Source organism: Asparagus officinalis, chromosome 4 (genome assembly GCF_001876935.1).
Source record: "Asparagus officinalis chromosome 4, Aspof.V1, whole genome shotgun sequence".
Classification (NCBI taxonomy): domain Eukaryota; kingdom Viridiplantae; phylum Streptophyta; class Magnoliopsida; order Asparagales; family Asparagaceae; genus Asparagus; species Asparagus officinalis.
Genome location: NC_033797.1, coordinates 16,305,636 through 16,315,294, shown reverse-complemented (window position 1 = coordinate 16,315,294; position 9,659 = coordinate 16,305,636). Strand labels below are relative to the sequence as shown.

Here is a 9,659-nt window from a genome sequence, read left to right as displayed (position 1 = left end):
TGCCTATAGAACTGCGCAGTTTAAAGAGCTCTTTTCTAGTTCACATTGTGCACTGTTCAAGAAGTTTGTAACTCAAGTATGGAGAAGTCTGTGTAGCCGTTCATTTGATAAGTGTATCTTCCGTTGCTAGTTTTGTAAGTCATAATTTCCATCTTCTTGGCTTTATGTGCAAGAAATCTGGCACTCGTACGTGTGTGCTTGATGGATCACTTCTTTTTCCAGAGTTATTATGTGATCTTTTGAGATTTGTTTAACGTTTTGTAGATTAACCTCTTGTTTAATGATTTGTTCTCTGCCTATGTTCATAGACTTAAATGTGAGATTATCAGGTAAACTAAAATTTTAATGATTAATTGCTGTAATAAGCTTTGTTTAGATAATACTGTGACCCTGTTTAGTTCAACGTACAAAGTAGTTTAATTGACGAACTGATTATTAGACCTTAACGAGATATGAATATGCTACTTGAAGACATAAGGTGCAATTCTTTTTATCCACCTTTTTTTTAATTTGCTTCTTTCAACTTAAAATAAAAAGCCTTGCCTCTTCTAAGAGGCCTGCTTATTTTAATTATAAAAGTATTATTGAATTCTCCTTCTTCTCAACCATAGGGTACTCTGCGCACAACTTAGTTCATTGACACCCATTGTGGGGCATTTTTTTTTTTTTAGAAAACATGTCTAGTTCAGTGGATAGAGTTGATCTGTCTCACCCCGTAGAACCACACCAGAGCTATGTGACTTGTGCTTAGCTTGAAGAAACGACTCAGCAGATTTCTTAATCTCTCCAAGAATAATTCGCTGCCTTCACTAGCTAACTTCTCAACCGGCTTCCGCAGGCGTAGCGAGCTACTTCAACTCTTCCCCCACCTTCTGGAGACCAGAGATTGAAGACTCCTTTCCACTCTGGGGCACAACAAGTAGTCCCGTCTTGGACTCCTCATGCTGTTGCCAAGCAGCTAGGGGATCGTGTTGAGTACGGACGTCGCCATCTCGTCGGTCGACTCACCCCGGAGAGCCTCACTGATGTCTTCTCTCTCATCAAGAAATCACCGACGAGAGTCTTGGCCTGGTCACCTTGGGGACCGCACTAGGAGAGTGGTCTCTAAGACTCTCCTCCATCACCATATCTCTCCAACCCCCTCAGCTATCATAGGGATCTCTGACAACGATCGGGTGTACAAACTGGTCGCAGAAGCCATCGGGGAGAACACCCCTCTTCGACAACCTCATGAATGTCCCATGTGAGAAGTTCAAGATGTCTCACGTAGAGAAGTATAAAAGCAAGGGAGACCCCTCCGAGCATGTTTAGAATTACTATGATGTGATGAGCATGCTCCAAGCATTAGAAGTAGTCATCTGTTGATGCTTCTCAATCACTCTTTCACGGAGTGCGAAGCTCTCGTGGAACACTCTTCAGAAGAAGTCCATCAGCAGCTTCCAACAACTCAGAAGGAAGTTCATCCACCACTTTTTGGCTGACACCAGGCAGAAGCTGACCCCTCATGTGTTAATTCAGATGAGACAGGCACCTGGAGAGAGAGCCTTCGAACCTACTTTAATAGGTTCCAGACAAAGAGGTTGGAGGTCAACGACCCTAGGAGTGCAGTTGCCATGTCTGCTCTCGTGGCCGACTTGTAGAGCAATGAGTTTGCCGACTCGCTTGCCAAGAAGTCAGTCGCCAATTATGAGCAATTGATGACCAAGGCTCACGGGTATATGGACATGGAGGATGCCCGAGCTTATAAGGCGTCAGTCAGGGCTGCAGAGACTTCTACAACCACGACTTCAACAACACCAGCAACGCCACTTGCCTAGTCAACTCCAGTAGCAGCACCAGCGGCAGTGACGGCACCAGAGTGGGCTAGAGGCCCTCCTACGAGGCAGGAGTGGTAAAGAGTCCCTCCAAGAGTCGATTCCTGATCCAATCGGTCCAATAGGAGGGACCGACAGAAGGTAGGAGTCAAATGGAATTGATGTGGGAGTAGAATTCTCATGCTTTGGTGCGATTAGAGAATTAAGTTGGAATATATTTAAGAATGGTATATCCGGAATTTATTTTATCATTCTCATTCTTACTTAAGCGGGAATATCAATTACTTAATAACTCGTTAGGAATAATAATTCTCAATTAAGTAGAAGTTGATGAGAAGTAGGAATGATATTTCTAACATCTAAAAGCACATCATGTTTGGTAAGCATGAATGAGAAGTAGGAATTGCATTTCATTCCCACTCATTCCCAGATACCAAACAAGGCATTAGGGGCTTGGATCCTCTCTAATTAGATAATGATCGGAGAGAATTTGATTATCTCAATTCTTATCGTCTATTTTACTTCAAATGGATGAGATCATATGTCATATAAGGTTTTTATTGTTATCTTGAAAATCACTCTCATATTAAAAACTACTAGTAAACTTGCAATGACTACATTCAAAACCATTATTTATGATAATGAAATTCTTATTGGCATGATCTCATCCATTGAAATTGAGATAGAGATAATGATTTGGATATTGGATTCTCTCCAATTACCCCTTAATAGGCTAGGTGGAGATGATCTGGATCCAACTATTAGATAATAAATTTGAAATCTTGTACTAAAATAATCAAATTCTCAAGAATTGACTGGTTTTTCATTAATCAACTTAATACAAATTAAAAGAAAACAATTAAAATCTTAACATTGAATATGTGTTCCCTGGCTAAAACTTTTAACTAAAAATTTTCCTCTCAAAACTAATCAAAGTTTTAAAGGTAAAAATACAAGATAACGTAATTATCTCTCTGAGCTGGCAACCTGTCTTCTTATTTATTCTAGGCAAAGTTATCAGTTCCCTTAGTTATTAGTACAAATGTATTTTAAGCAAAGATCAATTATCACTTATTAATTTATCGTTTTCTCTTACTAATTAACTGATTCTGATAATTATAGCCTAAAGTTAAAATATTCGTGTTCAGCCTGAAACAAAACCTCCATCTTCGGCCTCAAGCTCTGGGTTTTGCTTACCACTTGACATTTTGTGTGACATTCTCTCAAGGCTACCTGCAAACTCTGTTGCAAAATACCTTTGCGTCTGCAAGCAATGGCTTTCCTGAACTCATCGATCGTCCTGGTTTCTTGAAATCACAATATATGAGATCTTCAAGCTACATGATTGCTAGAAAAAAAAATGTTCGTAATGGAAAAATCTGGTTGCATGATTCCAATACAGTAGGAGATGAAAAATATTCTATGAAAATTTACTGCAAATTTAGCCCTGGGAGGTTATATTCTAGGTTATCAAATTTTGTGGATGGTTTGACTTGTGCTTATGGCTATACTGCTAAATCTGATATAAACTTATTAAATCCCATGACTCAGGAACTTCAGAAACTTAGGAAGATAATGGTCGTCAAGAAAGATTTATAAATGAAACTATTAGTCTCGGTATCGTCATGACTATGGGGCACTGCAAGATAGTTAGATTGTTTACTTGTTCCGGAAACCTGTGTGTTAAATGTGAGATCTGTAATGTGGTCACAATGCAATGGAGATGCCTTGGTGAAGCACTTTTTGAATTATTCAACAATTCTAATTCAGTTCTTTCATTGAGCTCTTCACTGGATTGGATATTTAGATTTTGGATTCAACGAACGACAAGTATTTATAGGTTCAATATCAAAGATGAGAAATTTGAATCACCAATATCTCTCCCCTATCCCTCATCCTTTGATATGTGTTTGTGTTGTGAATTTGATTTGAAGGAGTCAAGAGAGAAGCTTTGACTGGTATACATAAGTTCAGACCAAAAATACTTTGAGATATGGACAACGAAAGATTATTTGAACAAGACATGGGTCAAAGAGTATAAATTCCATAGCAACAGTTGTTCAAGTTTGTACGGGACTCATCATGTCAAAGAAATTGCAGATGGTGATATTCTCTTTAGATTCTACTATTCTGGAGTTTTTGCTATTTACAAGGAAAGTCTATTTTCGCCGAAGAAGCTGTTGAAGGAATCTCAGAAGGCGAAAAAAATAGGGTTAAGATGAGTAATTATGCATCGAATGTACGTATCTAGAAGATTTCTATTATGATGTAGACATAATGCGCATCAGGAAAGAAACATTTGTGAGTGGGGGTGATACGAGTCGCCGTGCGAGCAACCTTGATTGCGGAATTATCAAGAGTGGGTTGTGAAGAAAATAACAGAAGAACACACAAAGAGTTGATTTGGGCGAAGGAAAATACATTCTCTAGATTATGAGAATTAATAGATTACAAATCTCTCTCTCTCACAATCTCTCTAGATCAAAGAACAACCTCTCTGATATCTTTTCTGATTACAATCTGGGTGATAAACCTGCAGGAGACTAAGCTCAGGTCCAAAAACTACGTCGCGGTCGACCGTGGCGGTCGACCGTGGCTTGACTCGTGGTCGACCGAACCAACTTTCCGAGAGTAAAATAGTTACAGTCATGGCGCGGTCGACCGAATCTCCTCACGGTCGACCGTGCAGGTTTCGCAGTCGACCAAAACTAACTCCAGAGACTTAAATTCCTACAGGGTACGCGCGGTCGACCGCGGCGGTCGACCGCCTTCGGATCCAGCTCCTCCTGAGCTCCTATGCATGTTTGTGGTCGATCATGGCTGACTCGCGGTCGACCGCAGGCCGTCCAAACGCATTTCCTGGAGTTTCATGCAGCCTTCGACGCTGCCGCCTCTGACAACTTCTTCCACGTCTCTATTCTCAAGATACCATGAGAATCATCTATCCTCACACTCCTGATGAAGATCACTAAGCTCCCGAAGCAAGGAAGAAGATACACCCATATCATGGCTTCCCTCTTTAGGAATTTGAAGTCCTGTTCAAGTTAGAACTGGAGCTGAGGGAACTCACGATCCCCTTCTCTGTTGAACCACCTGACTTTGCTAGGAACCTGACCTTGGCGTCTGATAAAAAACGACTCTTTCGTCCCGCATCTCGTCGTAGTCACCTTTCGTTCCAAAATGCAATCTTCCTTGAGCAGTTCCTCTCTATCAAACAACAATTCATCCACATGCGGTAAGATCGTCTTGTCATCACCTTCATCATCCAACAACGGATGTTCAAACAATTTCAAGTACTCGGCGTTGATCACCGAATACATGCCTAAGTAAGGTGGCAAATCCAGCTTGAAAGCGTTGTCGCCAATTGGATCAAGAATCTGAAACGAACCATATCGTATAGGCTTCAACTTTTCCCTTCTCCTTTTAGCCGTTTCTTACTCAACTTCAACCATACCATATCACCTTTACCAAAATTACAAGGAACTCGATGTTGATTATGTTTCGCTTTGTATTTAGCTTGTGATTTCTTCAATTGTGCTTTCACCGTGGCATGAATATGTGCAATCTTCTCTAAAAATCGTTGAACCCCTTGTCTTTCGTTCCTTCCTTGTCGTCGGTCGTATTTTCACTAGAAAACACGAGATTGAACGGGCGCGGAGGTAAAAACCCATAACATGTCTCAAATGGTGACTTCCCGAAGATCCATGAATAGCCCGATTAAACGCAAACTGAAGATATGGTAAACTCTCATCCCAAGTCTTGGGATGCCTAGAATTGTATCCTCTCAACATGTACACCATAGTTCGATTAACCACTTCTGTTTGTCCGTCTGTTTGTGGATGGAATGCCGTGTTCTTCTTCAACCTAGTATCCATCAAGCTCCGCAAAGAATCCCAAAAATGTGTGAGAAATCGGCTATCTCGATCCGAAATAATCGAATTCGGCAACCCAAAGTACTTCTACACATGCTCAAAGAACAATTGCGCTGCACCCACTCCCGTCACGATCTTCTTGCATGGAATCAAGATCACCATCTTGCCGGTCCACCACAACGAACAAGTAGTCATGTCCTCGCTTGGTCGTCGGTAACCCTCCTAAGAAATCCATAGAAATACTCTCCCATGGTCTCGAAGGTACCGACAATGGTAGATACAATCCCCGTTTCCTATTGGAAGGCTTCGAAATACAACATAACTTACAACCTCCAATATACTTAGTGACATCCTCCAACATCTTTGGCCAAAAGACATGATGCCGTAGATTAAGAAGCATCTTTTGAATCCCAAAATGACTTTACACATGTGATGTATGTGCTTCTCGAATCCACTGTAATCGGTCGCCATCCTCCGGAATGCAAAGCGACGTTCCGCGATACAACAAACCATCCTCACCAATCTCATACTCTCCCTTTCGACCAGTCGTCGTCCGCTCAAACACACTGCTGAAATCTCTGCTGGATGTGTACATCTGTACATACTCTAAAGGAACCAAGGACTGAATGCGCGTCACCACCAAAAGTGCCCTCACTGGTGGACGAGATAACATATCGGCTAACTTATTCGTCATCCCTTTCTTGTACCTAATAATGATATTGAACACCATCAAATAGGACATCCACTTCATGTATCGTGCTTGCTGCAGCTTCGTCTGGGCATGTAAAAATTCTAATGGTTTGTGATCTGAGTACATAACCACCTCCTTACCTAACAAATACACCCGCTAATGCTTGATCGCTTGATAAAGTGCATAAAACTCCTTGTCGTAGGTGGGGTAATTTTGAATAACACTCGTAACCATCTCTGAATGGTACTCCATCGGCTTACCATCCTGAATCAACACAGCGCCCATAGCATAACTAGAAGCGTCGGTCTCCACCTCGAAGGTCCTCTGCAAATTTGGTAAAACTAACACCGGTGCCTCCGAGATCTTCTTCTTCAGTAGCTAAAAAGCCTCCTCATGCGTTCTACCCCACACGAACTAAATCTTCGCCTTCGTAAGGCCATGCAAATGTGCCGCATAAGTCAAAAAATGTCGAATGAACTTGCGCAAGTACTGGCAAGCTTCCATGAAGCTTCTCACCTCCGTCACTATCCTAGGTGTCGGCCACTTTGTGATCACCGCCACCTTACTGGGATCTATTCTTCGCTGGCCCTTCCCCACGATGAAGCCGAGATACACCAACTCGTCCTTCCCAAACTCGCATTTCTTCCCATTGAGCTTCAGCTGTCCGTTCTGCAACACTTCAAACACTTTTTCAACATGAATAAGATGCTCCTCCCAGGTCTTGCTGTACAACAAGATGTCATCGAGGTAAACTATCACAAAGTCCTTTATAAAAGGGTCGCAACAAATCATTCATAAGCCTCATAAAGGTAGCCGGAGCATTGCATAAACCAAACGGCATCACCAACCACTTGAATAGGCCATGCTTGGTCTTGAACACAGTCTTCCAAGTGTCATCCTCCTGAATCCTCACCTGATGGTAACCAGACTTCAAATCCAACTTCGTGAAGAACCTTGCTCCCTCCAACTGATCCATGAGATCGTCAATCCGTAGTAATGGGTAGCGATTCTTAATGGTTATCTTGTTGAGTGCCCGGTAGTCCACGCACATGCGCCAACCTCCATCCTTTTTGGGCACCCACAATACTAGAGACTCGCAAGGCGAACAACTCAGCACAATCACTCTTGTCTCCAAAAGCTCCTGAACTTGTCTCTTGATCTCCTCAGACTCCTGTATAGATGTGCGGTATAGACCTATATTCAGCAAGGAACTCTCGCCGGTCAACATAATCTCATGCTACACACCCCGCCGTGGTGATAGTCCCGTGATCTCCGAAAACAAGTCCTCGTACTTGGCCTTCAACCTGTCAAGATCTCCTTCTAGAAGTTTGCTCAAGGTAGTCAAGTACATCCTATTCAACTGCTCCTCATAAGGCCTAATGAATAATAATATAAACTTCTTGCTTGCATTCACCAGCCTCTTCGCCTGAGTCACCGTCATCAAACCCGTCTCCTGAGGAAGAGACGCTGAACGAAAAATGAATTGCTCGCCATCCTTGGTGAACGTATACTTCTGGGCCCGCCTATCATAGACCGCATATCTATCCCATAAATATGGATTACCGAGTATCACTTAGCAAACATCTAATAGAACAACGTCGCATGTGACCACATCGATATATGACTCGTGGAGTGCAAATCTGAACGTACATTGGTTGATCACACTCAATACCGCCTCCTTCTGAATCCACCCTAAAGGATAGGGTTTCGGATGTTTAACCGTCTTCAATCTCAGCTTTTGAATCAAGGCCTCGGATATCAAATTCTTTTGGCTCCCTGGATCCACTATGGCATCAACCAAGCTGGTCTTGACCTACAACTTCAAAACAAAGAGTTGTTCTCTCGGGTCTTCGTCTTTTGTCGTTGCCTGCTTCCTCGCCATAAGGTTGAGATTTCTGCTGGGTTCTGTCATCCCGAGAACTTCCTTCGGACCCTGCGCTACCATGTATGCTTTCTTCTCCTCCTTTTTCTTCAATCCCTTCGGCTTCAGATAAGGATACTTCTCCCAGCAACGATCAGCTACGTGTCCTGTCTATTTGTAGTGATTGCATGTTAATCCTGCCTTCTCCGAGTCACCCTTCTTCTTCTCTTTCTTAGGTTGAGAGCCACTAGACTTACCTCCCGTTTGTTTAGAATCCCCCTTCGTTTCGTTACCCTTCTTTTGCCTACCCTCAATGGCAATAGCCTTCACACTCGCCTCTGCAATGGACTCAACTGTGAAAAGCCTCATCTCCTTTTGGATAAATTCGTTCAGACCCGCTATATACTTTATAAAAATGGGATATTCCTCTGTTGCGATGTTGAGGACCATCGCCTGCTGCTGGAACTCTATCGTATACTCTTGAACGGTATGATTGAACCGTTGGCATAACCTATACCACTTGTACCAACGCTCTTCGAGGAACCCTACCTGATAGAATTGCTTCCTAAGTAGCTCCTTGAACTTGTTCCACGATACCGTCTTCTTCTCCTGCTTGTAATAGGATTTCCACCATGTCAAGGCATACCCCAAAAGCTTCAGAGTCGCGAACACTAGCTTCTCCTTGGATGAATATCCGTAGAGTGTGAAATAGGTCTCCATCCGCTCGATCCAATCATCAAGCCTCTCGACGTTGACACTCCCGTCATAAACAGAAATCTCCACTTTGAAGTCTATCTTCAAATTTTGGTAAGAACCCTTACCCCTTTGGTGTGAAACAGACTTAACAATACAGGCCTCCTCATCAGAATCCACGCCTTCTCCATCGAACTCCACAAGTTTCTTCTTGCCTTTCGATCCTTGTTTCCTCTGTCTTGGACAAGATTGACGAGTTGCACGAGTGTCGAACCCATTGTCTCCATCTGCTTCTCCAATGCATCTAGCCTTGCCGAACTATCTCCTTTAGTCATCTTCTTCTTCCTTAATTTCTGGGCTCCTTTCAATAAAATAAAGATCTAGCCTAGCTTCTTGTATTACGATCGAGTCAGGACCATACACAGGATACCCCCTTTACAGGATCTAATCGCTCTGATACCAACTTGATACGAGTCGCCGTACGAGCACCCTTGATTACGGAGTTATCAAGAGTGGGTTGTGGATAAAATAACAGAAGAACACACAAAGAGTTGATTTGGGCGAAGGAAAATACATTCTCTAGATTATGAGAATTAATAGAATTACAAATCTCTCTCTCTCTCTCACAATCTCTCTAGATCAAAGAACAACCTCTCTGATCTCTTTTCTGATTACAATCTGAGTGATAAACCCTAAAAAAGTCATGTTTTTATTTATATCAAATAGAA

At 42.4% G+C, this 9,659-nt stretch overlaps 1 protein-coding gene across 1 annotated transcript; it reads right to left on the bottom strand.

The window, feature by feature from the left end:
- On the bottom strand, positions 6,108-8,607 carry LOC109838255. Its single transcript, XM_020406712.1, has 5 exons — positions 8,496-8,607; positions 8,245-8,405; positions 7,331-7,548; positions 6,868-7,101; positions 6,108-6,393 (listed from the first exon to the last, which is right to left on the bottom strand). The coding sequence occupies exons 1-5, from the start codon at positions 8,605-8,607 to the stop codon at positions 6,108-6,110; spliced, it is 1,011 nt and encodes a 336-aa protein (XP_020262301.1).

Excerpts from the sequence above, each read along its gene's own strand:
- LOC109838255 (XM_020406712.1), bottom strand. The coding sequence starts at position 8,607 with ATGAGGCTTTTCACAGTTGAGTCCATTGCAGAGGCGAGTGTGAAGGCT. Across the intron at positions 8,406-8,495 it reads GGATTCTAAACAAACGGGAG|GACACGTAGCTGATCGTTGC; the intron begins GTAAGTCTAGTG and ends ACAAATAGACAG. Across the intron at positions 6,394-6,867 it reads AGCTTCATGGAAGCTTGCCA|GTACAAGAAAGGGATGACGA; the intron begins GTACTTGCGCAA and ends TATCATTATTAG.